This window comes from Paramisgurnus dabryanus, chromosome 7 (assembly GCF_030506205.2).
Source record: "Paramisgurnus dabryanus chromosome 7, PD_genome_1.1, whole genome shotgun sequence".
NCBI lineage: Eukaryota > Metazoa > Chordata > Actinopteri > Cypriniformes > Cobitidae > Paramisgurnus > Paramisgurnus dabryanus.
Genome location: NC_133343.1, coordinates 16,708,410 through 16,735,812, shown reverse-complemented (window position 1 = coordinate 16,735,812; position 27,403 = coordinate 16,708,410). Strand labels below are relative to the sequence as shown.

The 27,403-nt window shown below is 36.9% G+C and overlaps 1 protein-coding gene across 1 annotated transcript in view; it reads right to left on the bottom strand.

Moving 5' to 3' along the window:
* farp2 (FERM, RhoGEF and pleckstrin domain protein 2) overlaps window positions 1-27,403 on the bottom strand; it is an 870,640-nt gene that overhangs the window by 750,284 nt on the left and 92,953 nt on the right. Inside the window, 1 exon segment of the mRNA XM_065266701.2 lies at window positions 16,805-16,909. Within this exon segment, the coding sequence (XP_065122773.2) occupies window positions 16,805-16,909 (105 nt within the window).

The window sequence follows — 27,403 nt, the reverse complement described above, 5'->3', positions numbered from 1 at the left end:
GAATGGTTAAAACACTGGTTAAACCCGCCTTCTGTCTGAGGTGAGTTCAGTGATTTGTTTGGACGGGTGTCTGTAAAAGGGGATGGAGAGAGAAAGTTGAGGGGAGAAGATGATGTTATCAACACGATAATATGTAATGTTTACGGAAGAGGATTAGGGCCACTGGTGACATTTTCTTTTAATTCTGACTTTGATCTCAGAATTCTGACTTTGATCTCAGAATTCTGACTTTGATCTCAGAATTCTGACTTTGATCTCAGAATTCTGACTTTGATCTCAGAATTCTGACTTTGATCTCAGAATTCTGACTTTGATCTCAGAATTCTGACTTTGATCTCAGAATTCTGACTTTGATCTCAGAATTCTGACTTCGATCTCAGAATTCTGACTTCGATCTCAGAATTCTGACTTCGATCTCAGAATTCTGACTTCGATCTCAGAATTCTGACTTCGATCTCAGAATTCTGACTTCGATCTCAGAATTCTGACTTCGATCTCAGAATTCTGACTTCGATCTCAGAATTCTGACTTCGATCTCAGAATTCTGACTTCGATCTCAGAATTCTGACTTCGATCTCAGAATTCTGACTTCGATCTCAGAATTCTGACTTCGATCTCAAAATTTGAATTCTGACTTTATTCTCAGAATTCTGACTTTAATCTCAGAATTCTGACTTTAATCAGTCTTTTTTGTTTATAATTGCAGGCACTTCAAGGGTTAACTCAAATCAACAGTTATGCAATAACTCTCTCTTTTCCTCACATTACTTTAGGTACACATGAAATACACAGTGGTCTTTAACAAATTATACCAATAACATTGCTATCTTTACATGCACAGTATGGAAATAACAGGAAAGGCTTTGTTAAGCCAACATAAAGTCTAGAACGAAAAGTTCCAATCCAAAATGTAAACTGTAATCCAGTGTTTAAGCACTAAAACACCATAAATAAACCACAATGCTACTTAATAGTCAAAAGAAACAACTTATTGTGGGCCCACCATACACACACACACTAAACACACAAACCCCCCGTTGCAGGCCTGAGCGTCGCTTGTGTGCGTAGAGGCCGATCAAAACACAACACTGGCCGCTTCACTCTATAAAAGCACAAATAATATAAAGAAATGTACCCGATGGTATCCGATAGGAGTCTGCGTTTTGCGTCACCCGTTAGATTGGTATGGGAATCTGTGCTCAACAAGTGCTTAAAGTAATGTGAGGAAAAGAGAGAGTTATTGCATAACTGTTGATTTGAGTTAACCCTTGAAGTGCCTGCAATTATAAACAAAAGAGACTGATACACTGCATAGTAAAGTAACTGTTTATTTACATTTTGTAAGCAGTTCCACTTACATTCACTGTGTTTAGTTTTTGTTCATTTACCTTGGGGTTTAAAATAAACCTGTTGTATATATATTTCATTTGTATAGTGTTATTACCTACCTGATATGCTGAAGTAGTCATTTAAAAGGGGTGCTTTGTGAATAACAGAGTAAAATTTGACAAGCAGTTTAGACAGCAAGGGGGTCAAAGATCAGAAGGTCACGTCGAGAGACAACAATAATAGAATCCGGGTATTAGCATCTGTAATTGGGAGGGTGAATTTAACTCAATATCTGAAGGGGGTGCTACAGCACTAACAATTTGAAAACAGCTAACATTAGCGTAATTCTTGCCGTTGTTTTAAATAGGCTACACACTAATGATTGCTGGCTGCAAACAAAATAAATGTGCCTGTCTTATCAAAAATAGTGTGTCAAAATGTATTTTTGTTCATATCTTTAAAAGCGGTGTGCGTGATTTTCGGAAAAGGGAGTCGGGACAACTACCAAAACACACTTGTAGCTAATCAGCAGTAAGGGACGTGTCTACTAAGCGAGATCGTTGTCTGGGTTGCGTATGTGTGGGGCGGGTCTATCAAAAGAAGGTCCAGATTCTATTGGGGTAGGGGCGTGTTTGTTAAGGTGATTTTAAATATCAACATTGGCTTTTAGAGATCATGCACCCTGCCTTCAATACTGATTGAATAAGGTCATGGCTAAAATCAGACTTTGATTTTCCAGGGTACCCCCAGGATTGTCAAACCTAAATTTAAGACTTTTTAAGACCTTTTTAATACCACTTAAAACAAAATGTAATTCCTACATCAAACCCATTGCGGTAAAATAAATAATATTAAAGGTAATTAAGGTAAATAACATTACCTCATATAATTACTAATTACAAGTGTTTGAACATTCATGATAACATGTCTCTGAAAGGCTGAGTCCAAGGCCCAAACAGCCTAACCCTTATCCTTACCCAACAATCAAAACCAACAATCAAATAGATTTGATCTGTACATTTATACTTTAATTGTAAATTTGAAACGCCACCCTCCTCTTTATCTTGTGCAGCCCGCCACGTTTTAATATGACCATTGTGTCGGAGAAGGTAATTTATGTTAAAACAATAGCCTTGTTTGATCCATGCAATAAGCTGCAAACAATAATGCCAATTTTAATGTATTATTTTTTTGCTGTTTAAGATAGTTAAATATGTAGATAATAACTACATCTAATAACACTCACCAGTAATGCTCTGAACCAGAACAATGCTGACAAACTAAATTAACCATATTATGGAAAATGAAACAGAAACCCCTTATTGGGATACTCAAATTCAACAACAATGTAAAATGTAATGCTATTTTGACCCTAAAAAGATCTGTACACTGCACCAGACAAAAAACTGGACACAAGCTTTCTTTCTTTCTCTCTCTCTCTCTCTCTCTCTCTCTCTCTCTCTCTCTCTCTCTCTGATATGATCTAATTAAACAGTAAACAAAATACACTCACTGGCCACTTTATTAGGTACACCTTACTATTACCGGGTTGGACCCCCTTTGCCTTCAGAACTGCCTTAATCCTTTGTGGCACAGATTCAACAAGGTACTGGAAACATTCCTCAGAGATTTTGGTCCATATTGACATGATAACATCACGCAGTTGCTGCAGATTTGTCAGCTGCACATCCAGGGCACGAAGCTCCCGTTCCACCACATCCCAAAGATGCTCCATTGGGTTGAGATCTGGTGACTGTGGAGGCATTTGAGTACAGTGAACTCACTGTCATGTTCAAGAAACCAGTCTGAGATGATTTGCGCTTTATGACATGGCGCGTTATCCTGCTGGAAGTAGTCATCAGAGGATGGGTACAATATGGTCATAAAGGGATGAATATGGTCAGAAACAATAGACAAAGCTCAATTGGTACTAATGGGCCCAAAGTGTGCCAAGAAAATATCCCCCACACCATTACACCACCACCAGCAGCCTGAACCTTTGATACAAGGCAGGATGGATCCATGCTTTCATGTTGTTGACGCCAAATTCTGACTCGACCATCTTAATGTCGCAGCAGAAATCAAGACTCAGACCAGGCAATGTTTTTCCAATCTTCTATTGTACAATTTTGGTGAACCTGTGTTAACTGTAGCCTTAGTTTCCTGTTCTTAGCTCGTTCGACGTGTTGTGCGTTCAGAGATGCTCTTCTGTATCTCTGTTGTAACGATTGGTTATTTGAGTTACTGTTGCCTTTCTATCATCTCAAACCAGGCTGGCCATTCTTCTCTGACCTTTGGCATCAACAAGGCATTTGCGCCCACAGAACTGCCACTCACTGGATATTTTCTCTTTTTCTGACCATTCTCTGTAAACCCTTGAGATGGTTGTGTGTGAAAATCCCAGTAGATCAGCAGTTTCTGAAATACTCAAGCCAGCCCGTCTGGCACCAACAACCATGCCACTTTAAAGTCACTTAAATCACCTTTCATCCACATTCTGACACTCGGTTTGAACTGCAGCAGATCGTCTTGACCATGTCTACATGCCTAAATGCATTCAGTTGCTGCCATGTGATTGGCTGATTAGAAATTTGCATTAACGCGCAGTTAGCCAGGTGTACCTAATAAAATGGGCGGTTAGTATATATAATAGCTTAAAAATTTGCATTATTGTTTGCAGTTTATTATTGCATGATCACCCAAGACTATTGTTTAACTTAGATTACCTTCTCCGACATAATGACCTTCCTTCAACGAGATGCCCAGCCGATGCCTGACCAGTGACCACCGGCGGAACCAATTTAATTCGCTTACACGTTCACATACCCCGATAGTTTATATATGTAAATATGTATCTCTCTCAAGGGTTTTTCCCCTCCTAGGAGTTTTCCCCCTGGACTAGCCAGGAGGTTTTTTTCCTAGGGGTTTTTTTCATCCCCTGGAGGGTCCGCCACCTTTGGCTTAACTTACTACTTTACTGTATATGTTACATTATTACTACGCTCGCTTTTCTATGCTTTTCCTACATCTATTAATGTAAAGCTGCTTTGAAACAATTAACAATTGTGAAAAGCACTATATAAATAAAACTGAATTGAATTGTCCCACGGCTGCCCTCACAATCCGAAAGTGAGCTTGAACGAGCAAGTGCGTGTTGTGCAGCTGCAAGCGCATAGAGAGAGTCGAGTGAACGCTCATCATGGCCTTTGCTCGGGTGACTGCGTTTGTGCACTCTGAGCAGAGGTGCGCTCTTGTGAGGACGTTTTTCTGCGCACAAAAAGTGTTTTGCGCACTCGCGAAGATGCTTTTCCGCACGTGAAAGTGTACACATATACACACATACACATATATACACACATACATACATACACACATACACACATACATACATACACACACACACACATACACACACACACGAAGAGTTTGGTTCCAAAAGCAATAAACACCATTTTTGAAAAAACTGAGTTACTGCCAAAATCGGTATTATATCAGGTCAGTATTTAAAAGTAAATTTTTATTTTTACGCAAAATCCAATATCCGCCGTGTTATTCTGTCATCTTTTCTCCCTTTTTTCCCAAAACGCTGCTCCTCCTTTTCTACAGAATGCAATAAATCCGCTCCACAAATCACAGCACAACATTCCACGCAATGTAAACAAACAATGGTGGCGCGTTGAGTACACAGAGTCCTAGTTTTCCTCATCTATTTTGTACTTCGTGATCAACAAACAAACATAAACGAAATCTTTAATAGCATTGATAAACCTGTGGTGGTTTTTTGTGACGGGAAAAAAACGTAAGCCATCAACATCTAATAATTTACGCAAGAGACACTCGGGAGACGATCGCTTGTTCTCCCGACAGCATCTAGCTTCTCTCGTGCTAACACATTGACCCCAGGGGATCTTATGAAAACCTTTCCATAATTTTACTCAAAGTCAACGAGAATCACAGCTGATCGCTGTGAAAAATGTTAAGCGACGACGTCAAGTATAACAGCAATAACAGTGTTCCTAATATGACAAAGTAAATGTTTTGATTAATGCCATTAATGATTATTTTTTAATCAGTGTGTTCAACTGTTCAACTTAATTAATATAAAATGGCAAAAATGAATCCACATTTATACATTGATTGAATAGATTCATAGAATTTTGAAAAAAAGTGTCATGGATTTATTGCATTTTGTGGAAATAAATAATTTGTTTTTATAATAAATCTTTGAAATTCAAGTTATGGATTTAAATTTTTTATGTTTTATAACCTAAAGATGCTATGTGAAAGTTTGTAACAGAAAATAGTGGTTTTCATCTTGTCACTTTTTTTGATATAGAAAACACGTTTTTACCAAAATTTGTCAAAATGGATTTATTGCGTTTTGGAACCAAACTCTTCATATATATTTATCTTCATATATATATATCATCTTTATTTAACCCTTATAAGTCCCTTGGGGTCAATCTTACCCCCAAGCCTTTTCTTTAGTTAAAAAACATGGTTCACTTCATCTCAGTGGAATAGGATTGTGTGACTTTTCTAGACTAACTGTAAATATTCATATAAAAAAACTGGTCTTGATTCAGTCATTGTGTAAAAAAATTCCAAAAGAGGCACTTTGGGGGTAAAAATGACCCCAATTGAAAATGAATGGGAAATGCAAAAAATCTTTTTTTTCTTTTTATTTGTCAAAATATTATTAATGCATCTAGAATAAATCTGAAAATTTTAAAACAGAGCAAAAAAATCGCCTGTGATTCTCATGCGTGTTTCATCAGAAAAGCCAGTTATGTGAAGAGAAGTAAATCGCCATCAGCTGCTTTCAGATGGAGCGGTATTTATTACACAGACCCGTAGTTTACAGAGAAGCTAGGCAAAGCTTCTTCTCTGTAAACTACGGCTCTGTATAGTAAATGCCGCTCCATTTGAAAGCAGATGATGGCGATTTAATACTAATCACCGAACCGGCTTTACTGATGACAGCCCTAGCACACACACACACACACACACACACACACACACACACACACACACACACACAAACTCTACACAGGAAAAGTGGGGGAGTATTTTTTCCAGAGTACATTTTTTTTCCTCCAAAATAGTTGTTTTTGCTCAATTTTGAGTGAACAAGGTAAAATGTGTGAGTACAGTGGGAGCAAAATTACAGAGTAACTGTGTAACAGAGTAACTCCTAATCAAAATGTTTCCCCCCTAATTTTTGTTTATGTAATGTTAAAAGACAGTTAAAAGATTAATGACGCGCCTGCATAGACTTTTATTGTAAAATAAATAAATAAACAACAATATAAAAAAAAACTAGAATTTAATAACTAATTGATATAAAACTTTTAAGAAAAAAGAATACCTAAAAATAAAAACTTTATTAAAAAAAGCCTAAAGTAACAGAAACCATCTTTGGGAAAATTATCTAAAGTGTAATTAGATTTTAAGTTTGGTTCACGTAGCATTCACTTACATCAGGGGTGTCCAAAGTCGGTCCTGGAGGGCCTGTGTCCTGCAGAGTTTAGCTAAAACTTCCCTCAACACACCTGTCTCAAAGTATCTAGTCTGCCTAGTAAGACCTTGATTAGCTGGATCAGGTGTGCTTGATTAGGGTTGGAGTAAAAATCTGCAGAGACACCGGCCCTCCAGGAGCAGGAGTGGACACCCCTGACTTACATGGAGTTTGCAGGCTTTATGACCTACACTGCATCCAGCCACTAGAGGGCGATCGAAATATTGGCTTCACTGTGGCTCCCTTGGTAACGGCCATCGTCGATCGATCGATCACTGCTGCTTGAGGGTTTGGAAGACGAGGTGCCTTTCTGCTGGCTGGCTGGTAAAGTAAGTGAATTTTCAAAATCTTACTATTACTTTTCAGAATATTCGCCTCTGTTTTGAGCTTAGATCATTTTGCCACGTTTTTTAATATTACAGAGATAACTTTCTCACGTGAGAACTAACTTGGGCTATAATTGAAAACTTAATTACAGGTTATATAAGTTAATTAAGGTTACACGTAAGTTATAGAAGTTATCTCTTAAGCACATAATTAACATATTGATAACTGACATCGGTAAAACGACCTTTCTTCAAATGTTTGTCCACTAAGTTAATATTTTAACGGGCGTTTTGAGTTGCACCACATGTATTTGACTCTGTAAAGAGTTAAGTTAAGGTTAGTTTGATGTGCATTATCCATTTTCCGACGATAACGTGAGCTGTTTCTCATTATGCAACGCATTATGTTTAACCTTGTGTTTCTGGTTGCTTCAAGATGCAAACCAACAGCGTTGTTAGAGTAAAGTGAAGTTAAACTTACATGACGAGCGCCTTGAGTTATGCACCACATGTCTATGACTCGGTTAAGAGTGAAGTTAGCGTTTGCCTCAGTTGGGTTTCTGGATGGCACATTTTGTAAATACTAAGATCGCTTTCTTACATTAACTTGACATGACACAGCACATTTTCTGCAGTGACGTTAAATAGGTTTCCCACTATCTTTTCTGTAAGGTTAGTCCAAGTGCTTTGCAATAGTCGGTTTGTCTCGTTCAGTATAGACAGCTTTTAGATACGGTGTTATAATGAAAGCAAATATATATAACATAAGGATTACAAACGTCACGAATATTAATTGATAGTGAAATCAGTTAGCAAATGTTTGTCCACCAATAATGTGGCGGGCAATTTGAGTTGCACCACATGTAATTGACTCGGTAAAGAGTGATGTTAACGTTAGCAATATTGATGTGTGCATTATCGCTTTGCAGGTTGTGTGGGATTTTAAGGTCATATGTTTTATTACTTAAGAAGGGTTTTCAATAATCATTATAGCATGCTGAAGTAAAAGATTGTTTGTGTTTGTCTAAGAGAGTGGAAAGTTACTGAGAGGAAGCAGCTTGTGTGTGCAAAAGCTACAAGGTCGTGGATTAGCTAGGAATGTACAGCTGGTAATGGTCAAGATAAGAGTGAGGCCTGAGGGAGAAAAGCAAACAGACATCCATGTTAACCAATGTTTTAATATTCACAGGATAAAATATGCAATGTATTTCTTCCTTAATCAGTATTAATCATTGAATAATTGATGTAATAAATATAAGATGTTGTCTTTGATAAATGTGTATTAACCAATGAAATAAAGGTTGCATACAGAATAACCTAATGGGGGCATGGCAGCTCAACCTTGAAGAACAGAATCTCCTGTGTTTGTTCTTTGTGTGTGTGTGTCATTTCTTCCCTAACAGATAGAAACTGGGTGGGGTAATGGAGTCAGATATACAGAAAGACCAGTTGGAGAGCAGATTTTCTGAAGAAAGATCGACGTCACATATTTTATAAATATGAATGTTACTTCCTTAGCTGGTTGTTCGCCGCTTGCCGAGTGTGGCCTTGAGACGACCCAGCGCACTGTAAAACTTTTTCATATCTGATCAATAAATATTTGAACTTAGATATTTGTATTTTGTGCCTTTCCTCTAAATTATGAACATGCAATGGACGCCTTAAAGTCCAACAGTTGTAATGCGAGCTATTTCTTATGTAACATATGTTATTTAACTCTGTCTGTATGGTTTCTTTCAGGATGCAAACCAACAACGTTGTCAGGTGTAGGGCTGTCAAAAGATTAATCGCGATTAATCGCATCCAACATAAAAGTTTGTGTTTACATAGCATATGTGTGTGTACTGTGTATAAATATTATGTATATATAAATACACACACATTCATGTATATATTTAAGAAATATTTGCATTTAAATACTGTATATACATTTCTATAATTTATATTATATATAAATATAAATATTTTATATATAAATATAACAATTTTTTCTTAAATATATACATGATTGTGTGTGTTTTTATATATAAATAATAATTATACACAGTACACACACATATGTTATGTAAACACAAACTTTTATTTTGGATGCGATTAATCGCGATTAATCTTTTGACAGCCCTAAGAAGAAATACATTTTTTCTTCAGAACCATTAACATTTCAAACATTTTTGGAATGTGGTAAGAGTTAATATTGTAATACTTTTCCCTGTAAAACATTTTTTAATAGTAATATAAGTGTATGATTGTACCTTATGGGGTATAAAAAAATAACTGTTTTTGTTAATTTGGCATTGCTGGCTTTTGTCAATTTGCCCATGGTTTGTCTTTTTTCAGTTGCCAAGAAGTTTAATCTTCTGACCATTAATGTTAAAGTCTTTGATGACTCAAAGACAGAGGTCGATGCAGAATCATTTGAATATCTGCTGACACGACCAGACCTTGGTGTCCTGGAAATTTTCATTCCAGAAAGCACAACAAGCCTTGATGGTAAATTGTTTGACATGATTATAAGTTTTGTGTTTTTTCTTAGCAGTGTTCACCAATTCACTGATTTAAATATGCTAATATGTCAGTTGGACTAATTCTCAATGCTATCAAAGTTGTATGACAGATAAGCTGACCATTTATATGGTTTATATTGAAGATTATTTAAGCTCAAACACATTAGGAGATACTGAGGGGACGTCAGAATCTGATGACACAGTAGTGTTGATTAGAAATGCTCCTGCAAAAAAATCAAGCTGAGGAACGTCATCTAGCCCAAGTAAGGATCACCAAATTTGCCTCTGAATTACACTATATAGAATCACTTAATAGGGCTGCACGATAAATCGCATGCGATATCACGTGCATCTCGTCAGTAATGCCGGTTTCCTTGATTAGTATAAAATTGGCAACAGCTGCTTTCAGATGGCGCGGCATTAACTGAACAGAGCCGTACTTCCCTGACAAGCTGGGCCATATCGCATACATATCGCAGGCGATACGTCTGCGATAATTATTGTGAAATTGCCCCGATGGTCAGTGAACTACGGCTCTGCACTTGAAAGCCGATTTAAAAATGGCGATTTAAAACTCATCTAGGAACCAGCATTACTGACAAGATGCTTGTGACAATCACATGCGATTTATCGTGCAGCCCTATCACTTAAGTATGTAAGGATATTTGGAACTACACTAGTCAACATTTAAAGTGGATCAAAACTTGTCTTTAAAGTTGTCTTAAAACCAATACCCAATATTTTCTTAGGGTAACATTTAACTTTTTTGATCCACTTCAAATGTTGACTAGGGTATAAAGTATACACTTGTCAGATAATAATTTCTCATCTCTGCTCTATTTAACATCATCCCCCTCCAGATGATCGAAGATATCCTAAAGGGCAGCCCTGGAGGCGATAAGGTCATAAACGAATACGCTCGCACTAAAAGTCTGTCAGATGGCCGAAGACGTGACATGGTGAAAATCTTGGTAGCACATTTAACAAAGGAATATTTCAATGGGTAGGTTGTACATACACTACTTTGGAATTCATACACTAATTGGTGTTCATGATGTTATGGGTTGTAATGGTAAAAGTTGTAAATGTTTCTGTGTGTAGAACAAGCCCTTCGCGAAGTTTGAAGGAAGAATATGCAAAAGGTGTCATCTCCTTATTCCCATGCTTGGCTGACCCTAGGAGCAAGCTTGGTTATGTAAGTAGCTGTTGCCTCTCAATCTTTGTGATTTAAAGGAGGATATCGAAATGTAAAACTACTACGTTGGTGTATTGTTCTGCTCACAGGAGCATTATTACAATGCAGAAGATGGAAGTGGATATTTGGCATGGAGAATAAAAACTCTCCAAAAAGAAGCATCAGAGGGACGGATGAAACGCCCACGGCAACCACAAACAGGTGCATTATTTGACATTTAGTCAGTGCTTTTATCAGCTTGGCTGCAAGGCATTGACTAACTTCTCAAATTATTATACAACCTGCTTATTTACTTATTTTAACAGTTATGTGACTCGTCTTGAAATTGTCTTTTGTTTCAAATTAGTGTGTCATTGAAGGTATACTTATTAGCCCACGATTGATTAACCCTCTTGTCATCCAAGATACATATGATCATCATCTTTATACAGACACAATGGAAGTTATATTAGAAAACATTCTTAGTATTCCAAGCCTAATAATGGTAGTAAGTAGTGCTTTCATTTTTGAAGCCCAAAAGAGTGCATCCATCCTTCACAGAAGTTTTCCACATGGCTTTAATAAAGGCCTTCTGAGGGCAATCGCAATTTTTGTAAGAAAAATAAGTAACACTTTACAATAAGGTTCATTAGTGTATGATGCACGTTGACATAGAAGCTATGCATAAAATCATGGGATAATTTTCTGGAGTACCTAGGTCATGTGCTACACAGTATCTCTGTAAACTATAATAGCTTTTCTATTTAAACGCAAACATGTTTTGCATAATCATTAACTTTGGGCACAATTGAAATAACACTCTGGGATATATGCATTTTTTTCTGTCATGTATCTAGTTTTGGTATGAATGTGTCTTTGGAAAGAAAAGTAATAAATGTGTCTTGTTGTCATATTGTTTTAAACACTTTCAGGTGGCCCAACTGCTGACAGGCATCCCTACAAAGAGGACAGCTTTTTGAATGATGAGCGTCAGTGTCAGGAAGCAATTGCCCTGATGAAGCATATAGCTGACAAGGCAGTGGTAAAGGAAAAGATGAGGTTAACACTGACCTATTGCCAAAAGCTGCTGCACAACCCTAAAGAGTCAACTAATATTCTGTAAATTTTCCCATGATTTCGGGATATCCCAGGCTTGGTAAGTAAGACTTGAATTCTTTAAACATGAAAACATAAAATTAAATGTTTTGTAGATTCACAGACTTGTTAGGGTTAATTTAGGAGTAATTTTCCACCATCGTGTAGAACCATTCTATTCGTACTGTTGTCTAACCATGTGGAATCGTGCAGAAACGTGTTTAGTGACGTTGCCCCTCAGGATCGGTCACTTGTCTTTTGCCTGGTTACAAGTGTCGCTGTAGCTGGTAAAGTGCATTATGCCTACTGTTTTACAGATTGATCAAGATTTTGGACTTCTATTTGGTGATGCGACCTCTGCAAAGTTGTTGGAGAAGTGGTCTACCAACATAAAACCAAAGGTTATTGTACAGAGTCGTGGCCTCACACAGACTTGTGAGGTCCAAGACCTCATCCAAAATTCTGAAGCCACTGAAGTTGAAGATGGCAACTATAGTGCTTCACCTTAAATTATTTAAATACTGAAATAAGCTCATACGGTTAAACTTTATTAACAACATATAAACCATGTCTTTGTTATTTAAAGTCCCAAATGGAAACAATTTCAAACTGTAAATCTGCAACTCGCGTACTAGGCACTTGTGAAAACCCAGATGAAAAAGTACACATTTCATAATGTACTTAAGTGCTCTATTTCCAGCACTAACTTTGTTCTTTATATACCAAAAAATCTTCCTTTGTACTTCTTGAGATAATCTTAAGAACAGCTAAGTGTACTTGTCTGTACTATTTTGAGACACCATGAATATGAACTAAAATGTACTTTTAACATACTATCCCTGCTTAAAAATACACAAAGATGGGTTCAAGTTTACTACAAGTGGTGCCTAAATAATTTTTTGAATATATTTTAAGCACATTTTAGTTCATATTCATGGTGTTTCATAATAGCACAGTTAAGTACACTTAAGAAGAACTAAAAAATATTTTTTATGTTTATGACTTACAAAATTAGTATGCGAAAATCATGACATGACATCACATTGAAGTGTTCTCCTTTTTCAGCTGGGTTTGCACAAGGGCCTAGTACGGCAGTTGCAGATTTACAGTTTGAAATTGTTTTAATTGGGGACTCTGAGAACAAAAGCATGGTTTACATATTGTAAATAAAGTTTTAACTGTATGACCTTGTTTCAGTATCTGTAGTAGTTTCACCTCAATACATCCACACATCTATAAACATAAAGACTTCACCATGAATGTGCTGTTAATACTGAATCTATGAGGCGGTTTACACTTGGCATTAACATGCGTTTTCATCGATCGGATCACAAATGGACGACGTTAATGCCAAGTGTAAACAGTGTTCAAACGTTTTGAGCTCGTCCACTTTCGACCACTATCAACCACATCCAGAGGTAGTCGAAACCACTTTAGATCGGATCGCTTTGGAGTTGCGGAACGCATATGTGGTTGAATGTGTTCAAACAGCCACACGCGACAGCCTTCTCTCCGCCCATTTATCCAATCTGAGGTATTAAACACAAGTTTTACGTCTTTTTTTTTACTTCTGGCGTGAACATACGGTGAACAGCGCTATTTTTAGCCTTTCATTGATAAATCTAAAGCGGCTGATCTCCGTAGTTTCGTTTTGAAAGCGTGTGAAAGTTGCGCGATCCTATTTCATCAATTGCGCTGAAAATTCAGAGAAAGCTCTAACATATACACGTAAAAACACTGTGCAGCATGTTTACTTGCTAAACAAGCAGTGGACTCGCAGTGGATATTAGGTTGCGTCCATATAAACTCATAATTACTCCCGCTCGCGTTTGAATGACAGCACAGAGACTCGCCCACCGTCTCACAGACCACCCCCTTACAGTATTCAGGACAGAAGCGGTCGAAAGTGGACAAAAGAGACAAATTTAAATACCAGGTGTAAACGTGATGTGTCTCTTTCGTCCACTTGTGATCCAATCGATGAAAACACATCTTAATACCAAGCAGTGATGGAGTCCTGGACTCGGACTTGAGTCCGACTCGAGTCACCATTCTTTGGACTCGAGTCCGACTCGAGAATTCATTCTCTGGACTTGTGACTCGACTTGGACTCGCGGATTGATGACTCGTACTTGGACTCGGACTCGAGGATATATACAATCGGACTTGAGCATTCATCACTTTGTTTTGGACTAATATGTTATAAAAAATTATGTGTTACACTTTTCCTGTTTCGTGCCCAAGACCGGTCGCGATCTCCCTTCACAGACACTGCTACCTCTCGCTCTCTTTGCTTGACAACACACTCACTGACGTCACTCACTTTTACGCTCGTGCAATGCATGATGCATGATTCGCGGGCTAAATGTTCACATTTGTAAAATGCAGAAAGACGTGCCCCGGATCGTGAAGTTCACCTAAGCGAATTTTGCTTCTAATGCTGGAAAGAGCAGCGCTAAATGTTGTGTGTGTAAAGGAAAAGACTGGGACAACCTCAAACTTTAACAGACACCTGTCACGGATGCACCCAGAAAAGTAAGTAAAATGCTTTCCATTTCCTAACGTTAGCTTTTTTCAAAAAATATTATTGACTAATGCATATATAACAAACAGACGAAGCTAGTGTTAATGTATGTCTGGTTCAGATTACAGAATTTTTTTGTCTGTTGATAACTTAAAAAGAGTAACTAAACTAAAGTTTTTTTAGTTACTGATCTGTAAGAATGATGGTTTATTAACTAAATTAACAACTTAAAAATGGCTTACATTTGGCAAACATTTGATCCAAATGAGATGAAATAAGTTCCTGGAAAAATGGTCCCCTTAAATTAAATGGAAGTTGGCACTGAGATGGCTGAGAAATTAAATGTCCCTGTGTGGACTAAGGTCCTAAATGTGAAATGGGTCAAACGCTGTGGAGTAACTTATCGGGCAGGGTTAGCGGTTTGTGTTAAAGTTCAAAATGACATGCCTGCATTTCATGTGATCCAAAATGTTTTTATCAAAGATGAGCACATCCTGTTAATGACAACTGCATTAAAAACGTTGTGTTTAGTTGAACATATTAATGCTTACAGAGTTTCACATACCACAGAAGCACCTTATGTTCTGGAAACTAAGGATATTTTGCACTACAAGTTGTTTGACATTCTAATTTCTTATGGTTGTGATTCTGATTTGTTTATTGTACCATATTGTTTCATGTAATTTTGTATATCCTCTGTTTTATTATTATATTATATAAGTATTGTTGTCATGAATTCTAATGATGCTGTTTTAAATAGGAGCTTAAAAAACAAGATTGATGATATGTTGTTTTAACAAAAGCTTGAAAAAAATGAGATATTATATGCCGTTTTAACAAAAGCTTGAAAAATAAAAATTTACAGAAATGTTTTATTTTCAGACTGATATTTTACATTGTCCACCTGTTTGGTGGTAAAAAAATAATTTTGGAATTCAGAAAAATAACTCTGGATTGAGTCGGTTATTCTTTATAGTTCACTCAAAATTGATGATAAACAACTCTGGAGGAGAAGGATATTGTGACAGAGTAAATCTGAACTTTCTCTAAATAGGGTTAAATTGTAGCAGAGTCAATTTTTTGTAGCTCTGAATGGAGTAATATGGTGCTAGAGTTGATTTTAAAAAACACTACATAGAGTCAAATATCAGAGGACAGAGTAAAATATTAACACTACATTGAGCATACAGTAATTAACTCTAAAAAAACAATTATATCAAAAGAGTAACTTTTACTCTTTTTAGAGAGGGACCAAATGTTATCTGTTGTAGAGTAAAATTTTCTTCAAATTGAGTAAATTTTACTCTGGCAAATTTACTGTGTAACGTATACAGGAAAATAGGGGCTTATGAGGGTTAACTATATCTTATTTTATTAATACACTAGAAATGTGTAAGATGATTTTTGCATTTACATAAAATAAAGAGAATTGCAATTAAAACCAGTTGTTTTGCTTTTTAACATCTCACTGTTCCTGTTACCCAAGCATAGAATAATTTTAAAACACTTTAATAGGCCAAGTCATCAAAACCGAACAGAAAACAGTCTATAAAGAACCAAGGTATGTATTGAACCGTGGACTAACTGTTGTTGCATCCCTAATACACTCAAAACGACACGTTTAAATATAAGCCTAACTTAAAACAACATCAGACTGTGAAGAAAATGTTGAATATTAATTTAAGCGGGACAAAAACTTGTGGAGAGGCAGGGTATAGGCGGTATAAAAGTTAACTGTGACATGGAATAGAAAGAAAACTGGAGATTTGGCACCAGCAGAGAAAACCAAGACAGACAGTGGGCATAATCAACCAATAAGCCAGCCAAAATAGAAAGTATGATGACATTTGTCAGAGACAAAATGCAAACACAGTAGAATTATTATTATTTACTTTTGAACAAAGTCTTATTTCATGCAAAGTGATAATACATTTGCACGTTTATTTTCTCTGTTGAAAGTGTTTAATGCTGTTATGTTTTAACATATAATGTGAATTAATACATTTCAATAGCTGATAACCATTTTGTTGGGGCAATTGGGGACAGGTGGGTCTTGGAACCCTTCCCTACCTCAAAAGTGGGGAATGGCAGAAAAAGTTTAAGAAACACAGGTTTATACCAACAGATCTTAACTTTTTGGCAAATGAGCACCAATGCAATATGGCATCCACTAAGCAGCGGTACACGTTATACACCCCTTCCAGAGAGATGCAGCACAAACAACATAATACGCATGTCCTCATTTAAGAGTTAAGCAGGGTTTTCACAAGAATGGGCCCTTCCCAATCCTGTCTTTGTGTGCGCAGGGAAAATGTTTGTAAAGTCGCCACTTACCCAGTTCATCTGCAGGTTCTGGAACTCAAGACCAAAGTAATCGCTCTCGATGAGATTGATCCGTTGGAACACTTCAGATAAAAGAGTTTGGCCATCCGCCTTTGACTACAAGAATAAAAGGGGAAAGTGTTATATTTCTTTCTTTTTTACTATCCCCTTGTTTTCGAATGGGGATGTGACATATTTACTATCTTTGAGCAAGACTTCTGTTTCAATAGCCCGTTGGTAGAAAACCGAAAAAAGTGCAGTGGGAGCACACATAAAACATGATTTAAACCGTTATGGTAAATATTTACTACACCTGCCATGTATGCACCAGTGTGAGGATAACATTAAGAAGTGGTCTGATATATCATATGAAGATTATATATTCAATAATTTCATGTTGTTGCTCGGGGGTGACAGTCTTCAATGTGCAAATATAAAAGCACAGAGATATACCAGTATCTTTACAATTGGAAAGTCAGTTGAGTGTTTATACATGGACAGATACAGGGGACAGAAATAAAATAAAGTCTCATTATACGATAATGCCAAGGCTTAGTGGGATAAAATTAACTTTATTATTTCTTACATCCATCTTAAACAAAATAGTGAACTAAAAATAAAAAATTACAACAACTGGGTATTATTCGATCTATATTGTTCAATACACACCTTGCGGACAGAAACTGTGGAATCGCTCATCGGTGAGTATATATGCACCATTAAGCTCAATCACGTTATTACACCTCAGATCTAAACACTAGATGTTATGATTATGTTTCAGATGACTTTTTATTTGTATAGCTCTATTCATGGCCTCTGTTTTTGGACAGAGTAGATATGCCAGCTTGTTTATGTTAATTTCCTCTCCTCGCGTCTCATTCACGCTGAAGATGCGGGCAGTGCCTCACAAGATGAGCACTGATGAGGGGGGGGGGGGGGGCGATCACATTAATGCATATAACTCTCCCAGCTAGAAAATTAATATAGCTTTGGTACGTTTTAACACATTACAAGCAAACATATTGGTAATCCAGCCACAAAAACTGCAGCTATAGTGAACAACGTACAGAGCTATGAACAATCTTACTATATACAACAACAAAAAAATCCTGCATACCTACATATTAGCACAACACTGCTTATTTGGAGCTCAGACCCAGAGGTAAATGGCAGTTACTTTAGTTTCTTTCTTTTTAACGCTTTCCCCGCCATTGACGAGATATCTATATTGCCCTAGGGCAAACAGCTGTATGTCCGTGCATGTTTTAAAGATCGCTCTGCATCTGATCTCTATCAAAAGTCCTTAACAAAAATGGAATTATCTCAGCTTATTGCTCAAAATTTGGTGTTTTTGATGAAACCTACACATATTTGAGAGGTGATAAAAACAGAACACATGAAGGTAGGATGAAACTGATTTTTTGTTTGAAAGCAGAGGGTCTGTTCTTTTATTTCATATATTGTATGTTTATAAATTTAAAAAGGAGCATTTTCTGGAAGGCATTAAACTTTTGTGAAAATCATGAAAAATGCTGGCGGTGAAAGAGTTAATACATTTTCAAATGCCTGTGGTGAAATTAGTTAATTCAATATACGTATAAATTATGGAATATTTGTAGCCTTCGTGTTTGCTTTCCGTAGTGCAAGAAATTTTACGTAATGTTATTAGGTAGGGGACCTTGCTTAGTAAAGCAACCAATAAAAATTTGACCTTGCCTTACAAACCAACCTTAACTATAACATTTAAAATTTAAGCTGTTTCAGCTTATTATTCACTCTAGGAAGACAATACACTAGGCAAATGTGATTTTTAAAGGTGACATAGAATGATTGAACTGTGTATTTATCCTTGTTCTGTGATGTGACATGTAGACAAATTTTTTTTTGTTTGGGTATGTAATGCCTTAGCAGCTTCCTAAAAACCCCGCTCAGATAGCTCTATTAGGGTGGGGGGTTTTAAACAAGTGGTTTTGCACCTATTTGGCACCCCCTACTGGCTTAACTTGCAATCTCATTACTAATTAGCTGACTTTGCTGGCACTCAAAAAATGTAGGGGCAGTTAAATGCCTGTGATGTCATAAGCATCAGTTTTTCAGATTGGGCCATTTTCTGGCTGACATTTGTAAAAGAGGAATTTCTATGAGACCGAGATGTTTAGCATGTCTAGCACTTTTTGTATGTTCGTGAATGTGTGTATACTACCATTATTAAACAAAGACAAGGTAAAAATGGTTTTTCATTCTCTTTCCCCTTTAAATAGCAAATTTTTTCATTAAAATACTATTCAACGTTAATGGTGATCTGAGGGGACGAGATAGTGTGGTTAAAGGGGCGACGCCCTCCATGGCACCAGGCCTGGATGCGGGTTAGCTTTGAAACCAATTCCTGTCACATTTATTCTTATTTTTTTTCACCAGAAAAAAAAAATTCTGCTCTAGTAATGCTTTCTCTTGGCCTGTCACTGTTTGAAATCAAACTCCTCTGTATGATTTCATGAAGAGAAATGAATTTCACTTGAGTCACTTTGACAAAATTTCCCAATTGCTAAAGAAGCTTGTTCCTTACGTCACTCTGAGTGTGTGTGTGACTGTGTGTCCGTCGGGGGCGGATCTTTCCAGCAGCACTGCTGCAGCAGTACTTGTATTTTAAACATTTGCAGTAGCATTCTATCCAAAACATTGTACCAGTACCAAATATTGCAACAAATCAGATTCAGCCTACATGAGTCAGTGGGTTAATAACACAAGCAAGGCTCGTTTCTCTTAGTCCAGGAAGCTCTGTGTGTGAATCCCCGAGTCACCGACCAACTCAGCATCGCACGCACGCATCCCTTTGTACTCGGAGCTGCAGGAAATTATCCTATGATCCGGAATAGCAGACTGTGGCTCATTCAGTCCCCCCAGTCAACGTTTGGTGATGTAAATTAACTTGTTGTAGCAAGTTATAAAACTTATGGCAGCCTATGTAGAGTTATTTGTTGTAATTCTGTTGTAAACATTTCAAGAGCTTTGTGTTTGATACGATTTAAAAAATTTTATGCAAAATCTGGGGAGGACTCAACTTACTCGGGTTAAAGGTGCAATTTGTAAAATATTTGCAGTAAAATGTCCAAAAACCACTAGGCCAGTGTTATACATTTTGTCCAGCTGATTACTATCAATATCTGTAATGTTTTCAACTACTTGTAAATAGTGAGGAAATTCAAACAATTGACACGACGTTAATATCCATGTGACTCTTTGTCACCGTCTTTACTGACGTAAAAACCACATGACAACAGTGGTCGAGTTCAAAAAAATAAAATGGCGACCAAGGAAGCGACTGGAGCACAAATTTAGTTTAAATAAATGTATATTTTCACTTTTCACACATTTTAATTGCATTTCTAGTGAGAAATTAGTATTGTAGTATTCAAATATGTGATAAGTTATCACAAAGGCGCTCTCTGTTTATATTTCAAACACGCTGCCTTCGCTGCCTTCATGCCTCCGAAGTCATGGTCTCATGAGGCAGCAAGGCAACAAGTCACTGCCTTGAGTTTTCGGACGCAGCCAGTGTCGTGGACAAATGCGGAACTATGCGTTAGCGCCTGTCGGGCTACGCGCTTGCTTATGGACTTATGGATTACTTTTTACCGTCTGCCGCTGGTTGTGTCAGCAAAGACAGCTCCTGTAAGCGTAGGGGCCAGCCAAACGACCCATGAAGAGTTTGGAACAAAACGAGAGAAAGAATGAGGATCAATTTGGTGTTGCATTATCTGGATGGAGAGAGTTTCGCGACAACATTTAACTAGACAGAGATTCTGATCCTGCTTGTGTTTTACGCGATGGGTGAGTTGTTTTGATTCGTAACCCTTTAAAAAACGTATGCCATTATATTGATCACAACATTAGTGTGTAGACTGTAATCAGCACGTCTTCCTGCGGACGATATGCACATCAAGAGGTATTGTACAGCAATTAAAATGGTCATTTTAAGACACTTTGTACTGTCAATACATTATGTGAAAAATTATTTTAGATTGTAAATTGAAAACTTAATTCTGTGCTGTGTTAACCATTGAATTTGGATTAATACTGTTACATCTATGACTAACAATTTCATTTTGAACATCACATATAAACTTACATTATGAAATAAACGATGTCATCAAACGCAACATTTATAAGACTTGATTACCTTATCCGTCAACGTGATTTCTCATTCGCAACTGATTGATGTCCATCAGCGGTTGAGTTAAAGACTACAAATCCCATAATTCCACGCTGCTTCAGAGCGTCATTAAACAATGTCATTTGATGTTATTGTGTTTTGGCGCCATCTAGTGATAAAAATTCTACGTATTCGACCTTCAATGGTCACTAAGGACCCATAGTTCACGGGTCATTTTAGGGTTCGGGTTAAATCAGATCTGATTGTGAGTCTGGCCTCCCTTTTTATAGAGCCAGACTCCACCCCTTCAATGGGAGTTCCCATAACCAGGTAAGTATCCAGGTAAGTATTTTAAATGGTCATTAAACTCATTGTATCTGAGTTTAAACACATAAAAATTACATTATAGACACATAACAAAACATCTGTTTGACACATATTTAAAGGCACAAAAGAGGATGTTTCCGCCGACTGAGAACCCTAAGACCGTTACGGAGTTTTTTAAATACGCGAATGCTTAAGAACAGCCTCCCTCCTTCACAGCTCATTTCTAGGGGACGCCTTCCAAAACTCGTGCACGAGTATATGAACACGAGTGTTTGTTTACCACTGGCATATGCTGTGTCGCGTCAGTGGATGCATAATGTGAAATGATATGATAATAAACACATAAGACGTAAAGTTATATCAGTCGACGCTACTCCCATTTCAACTAGCATGTAGCAGACTGGTCAGTTTCATGTGCTATGCGCATGCGTCGCTCGTGTAAAGTTACTGGAGCGTGCACGTCTCTCACAAGGAACGTAATGGCAGTGATTGACAAGCCAGACGGCCAATGATTGCGTCAACAATTAGCTGATGTTTTTAAGGTCCTACCTTGTGCACGGATAACGTATATTAATATTATTACTTTCAGTGCACCTAATAAATAGGCTTTAATCATTTAGTAAAGACAGTTTCAAGTAATATTGCAAAAATTGATTAAACAAACATTCTCTTTTACACCTTTAAAACATAATTTAACACATACCCCCTTTAACAATGACATACAAAAACAACACCCTTCTTTATACAAACATAATGGACTCTGCCAACCTTCGCGAATACTGCACCAGCGCGGCACACTCTGTGACGTCATAAGCGTGCGCCGCTCAATCGCTCGGGTTCGCCGGCGCAGCATCCCACCCCGGAAGGCTGGCTAAACAAACAAACCAAACAAACAAACAAAACAAAGTGTGTGCATGTATATGAAATAACAGGATTAACTGGGGAAACGTTGATGACTGAAATGTCCGTGTGTATCGGCTTTGTGTGCACCCGTCGCCGAATCAGAGTATAATTAAACTAAGTGTATGCGGTGTATGCATGTGTATGTGCGTGTATGTATGTGTGTGTGCGCCAGTGTTGCCTGCTCAGCTTGGTTGGCGGTCGTGCTCCATCACAACAGAACTGTTATCAACAATTTCCTCAGAGTTTGACTGTTTTGCTATTGCTGGAGATTTTAACATTCACATTGATAAGCCAGAAAGCATTATGGCAAAAGATATCACAGCTGTTTTAAATACTTTTGATATGACTCAACATGTACATAGACCCACACACAATCGTGGACACACTCTAGATTTACTTATCAGTAAGGGTGTAATTGATTCATTGATTGTTATTAAGGATGTAGCACTGTCTGATCATTTCTGTATTTTCTTTGATATATTGATCTCTCCTACTATTGAAACTAGATCTCTATGGAGCGAGATATGTGTCTTTATTACATGCGATAAATTAAATGATCTGAGAGAAATAAAACTATTTGAAAGAAAACGTTATCACACTGATAGCAAAGAAGCATTTCATGAGAAAAAAAAGAATATTTGAGAGAAAAAGTTATCATACCAATAGCAAAAAATAATAATATTTGAGACTAAAAAAAAGTTTTGAGAGTATTTTCTCATGATAGAACATAAAAAAATAAATTTGAAATTTTTAAAATTATTTCTGAGAAAAAAATCTCTCAAGTATATATTTTTTGATATTAGTGTGAAAACATTTTCTCCAAAAAAAATTGTTTCTATCAAAACGCTTTTCTTTGCTCTCGATGCAATTTCTTGCTCTTGTGTCAGGATTTTGCTTTCGCTGTGAAAATTGTGTCATGGGCGGGGCCACGTTCCTATTGGCCAGTCGGGTGAGCATCGTCTTGTCTTGGGAATCGAACTGAATCATTACACCGTTGTTCGGTTCACCTAGATAGATGCCGTCTCTGCTTTTAGTTGAGCACGGACACTCTAATGTTTGATTAAGATGATGACACACAACTCGATGGATCTGGCTGAGCAAGTTCACAGCACTGAAGATTAAACATTAAAAAATTAAATGGTACTCTTATTCATTAATGAAAGTGTATTATATTATTAGCTTGCTAATCGCTAATTAGCCATCATGCTAGGTAAACTTGCAAACTCACCTGGTTTATACTATTTTTAATCAAATTCCAAATGAATGTTTTGATTTACTCCTTAATTAGTGAGTAGTGATCTAGTTTCTACCTTTGCACTTGCTAGCCTCAAAGCACCTGAAGAGTAACTGCTTGTTCATCATATACAACCTCCTGTACAACTTTCAACCAACATTAGTGTGCATGGAGGAAGTACAGAAAAATAAGGGACGCCTAGCTGCCGCAGCGCGGGGGGCTACACACGTCGGGGCTACGGTGACCACAGTCCCGATGGCGTACATGCCAGTGGTGGTATATCATAACTTAAAATATGTTTTCATAAAAATATTAACATTGATACCAATAGACATTATATCATTATACCAATAGACATTAATCAGTGTGAACAGATGCACTCAGTCTCTCAATATCACAACTTAAGTGGTCATATTGAATACACAGCTATGACAATAATAAATAGGGCAACAAAGTAATAATAATAATAATAATAATTTGTTACACCTATTTAGCGCTTTTCTGCAACACTCAAAGCGCTTTACATATGAAAGGGGGAATCTCCTCAACCACCACCACAAAAAATAAGCTTAGGAGGAACTTGTGAGATGTGAACCATATTTATATTAACTTATTAAATTAACAGATTCATAACTTAGTAATTATAGATTACTTGATTTATTCAAAAACTCCCCAACTGCTTTGCAATCAGAAGCTTAAGCTTACCTGAAACTATAAGGAAAATAGACTATAGAGGCTTTCTGAAATGAATGAAAGGACTAGAGATGACGACCTACTTTTTTTATAAGTGTAATTCTTGTCACTTTGTTGTCACCGAGATGCTGTTTCAAAACTCTGACTACCAAAAGAACAGTCGAGACGGCGTCCCGCCCTCCTCTGACTCTGATTGGCTGTGATTCACGGCCCATGTACCTGTACCAAAACCAATAAAACCAACGATGGCAGCAAGTATTACCCAGTCAGGGGCAGAATAGGACGTGTCTTCACACAATTCGGGTGGGGTGATTCACTACTCACTAAATAAGGAGTGAATCAAAACATTCATTTGGCATTTGATTTAAAATAGTATAAACCAGGTGAGTTTGCAAGTTTACCTAGCATGATGGCTAATTAACGATTAGCAAGCTAATAATATAATACACATTCATTCATGAATAAGAGTACCATTTCATTTTTTAATGTTTAATCTTCAGTGCTGTGAAATTGCTCAGCCAGCTATCCATCTAGTTGTGTCTCATCATCTTACTCAAACATTAGAGTGTCCGTGCTCAACTAAAAGCAGAGACGGCATCTATCTAGGTGAACCGAACAACGGTGTAATGATTCAGTTCGATTCCCAAGACAAGACGATGCTCACCCGACTGGCCAATAGGAACGTGGCCCCGCCCATGACACAATTTTCACAGGGAAAGCAAAATCCTGACACGAGAGCAAGAAATTGCATCTAGAGCAAAGAAAAATGTTTTGATAGAAACACTTTTTTTTTTTAGAGAATGTTTTCACACTAATATCAAAAAATATATACTTGAGAGATTTTTTTCTCAGAAATAATTTAAAAAATTTCTAATTTATATTTTTTATGTTCTATCATGAGAAAATACTTTCTCTCCAAACTTTTTTTAGTCTCAAATATTATTATTTTTTGCTATTGGTATGAAAACTTTTTCTCTCAAATATTCTCTTTTTTTCTCATGAAATGCTTCTTTGCTATCAGTGTGATAACTTTTTCTTTCAAATAGTTTTATTTCTCTCAGATCATTTAATTTATTGCATGTAATAAAGACACACATATATCGATCCATAGATCTCTGTCTGTCAAAAATAGATGCTAAAATGAGAACACCAGTGTGCTGTTTATGAAGGCTATATCTTTACACCAAGCATATCTCCAGACTCTGTTGATTTTCTCCTTGATTCCTTTAATTCGAAAGTTAAGAGTGCAATCGATAATATTGCTCCTGTAAAAGTCAGGAAGAATGGCAGGCAAAAATCACCTTGGAGAAACTCAACAGCGGTGCAGAATATGAAGAGACAATGCAGAAAAGCTGAGCGCATGTGGCGGAAGACAAAACTTGTAGTCCATTATAATATCTATAAAGACAGCCTTCGTGCTTCATCAGAAAGGTGATCAGCACATCCTTGAGCTGCACCGGGGTCAGACAACAACATCAGAAAGTAGTTACGATGTCTGATTTCGAAGCAGCTGATGGTAAAATTTTGGAAGAAACAATACAGCATCTAAAAACATCAACCTGCGCCCTTGACACACTCCCGACATCTTTTTTCAAAAGTGTATTTACCTGTTTAGAAGCAGATCTCCTAGAAGTGGTAAATTCATCATTTAGCTCTGAGACTTTTCCAAAGTCCCTTAAAACTGCAGTTGTTAAGCCCTTCCTGAAAAAGAGAAACCTGGATAACACTGTGTTGAGCAACTAAAGACCAATCTCAAATCTTCCTTTCAAAAAAAAAAAAGTTGTTTTCAATCAGCTGAACAAATTTTTAGTTTCTAATGGTTACTCTGACATTTTTCAATCTGGTTTCCGACCACACCACAGTACAGAGACAGTGCTCATAAAGATAAATGATATTCGCCTCAATACAGACACAGGCAAACTATCAGTGCTGGTGGCTACTCGACCTCAGTGCTGATTTTGACACTATCGATCACAACACACTTTTTGACAGGCTGGAAAAGAAGGGAAGGGAGAGGTTATTATGTGAGTAAAGGTGGCCATAAATCTGAGTGGACATCCTGCAAGGCTTAATTCTTGCGCCACTCCTGTTCAACCTGTATATGCTCCCACTAAGCCAAATGAGAGAGAACCAAATTGCCTATCACAGTTATGCAGATGACACTCAGATCTACACTCAAAAAAACGATTCCTGGCAATATTTACTTTTAAGTATTTGGATCATTTAGATTTTATTTAAATACTCGTTTTTCAAAATGTATGTAACCCGATTTATTAGAATATATATAAATCTGTTCAATGTAAAAACTATGAGATTTAATCAGTTAAAATGTATGAATATGGATTAAATAAAGCTAGCCATGAAACAAACCGGATAAATTCTATGAGATTTGTTTACATACAAATTTCAGGAAACTGATTTTAGTAGAAGCGGAAATGACGCATATTCACGCTCCAGTCAGGAGGTGGCGCCAAAATCAAAAACAGCCGCTACAGCACATGGACTTCGCCATTTTGCACTGGACTGGATCGTCATCTCACCAGTTTACGATCGCCAAATTGTGGGTGAGTAAAGTTAACAAGTTTGATGTGATCATCTAAAATATAATTGTCTGTTGTTTAATTACATGTGTGACGCGTTGCATGTTTCAGAGTAAAATACACCTCACTACACAATCAGACATAAACAAGACGGTCTGTTGGAATGTAAGTTACCCCGTCAGTGTCTGTTGCTTTTATTGGTTATTTTTTGTGGTTTAATGTTTGAAATGTTTAATGTTTGAAAGTCATAGGCTACTGTAGGCTAATCAGTATAAAATAATCATATAATCTCTGTGACTTTATAAACAAAAGAATGTTACAATTATGCTATGTTGTTTAGTGCATTGTGTGTGTCTAACTAAAGCTTTTTTTTAGAGATACAGCATCATTTCATCGTCTATATCAGGGGTGTCAAGCGGAGTTGAGTAAACTCAAAAAAGATGTGCAGCAAGTTGCCTTAAAAATTTAAGTCAAGTCAACTTTTTATTTTTTACAGTGTACTATTAACTTAGGCTAATAAGTAAATCAAATCTATTGCTTTTATTATCCACGATATATTTTTGGTTTTTAAATAACAAATATGGCTGTTTTAACACAAATTAAGTATTTATTCATTGATAAATCCAGAACGAGTAGCAATGAGGTGTAAGTTTGACGGTTTCACATTCAGATTTCTTTTAGGCAGTGAATCTGCGGCGTGCTGCTTTTTGCATGTAAAAAACATCAAAGTCTATTGATTCTGATTTGTGAATTCATGTTCT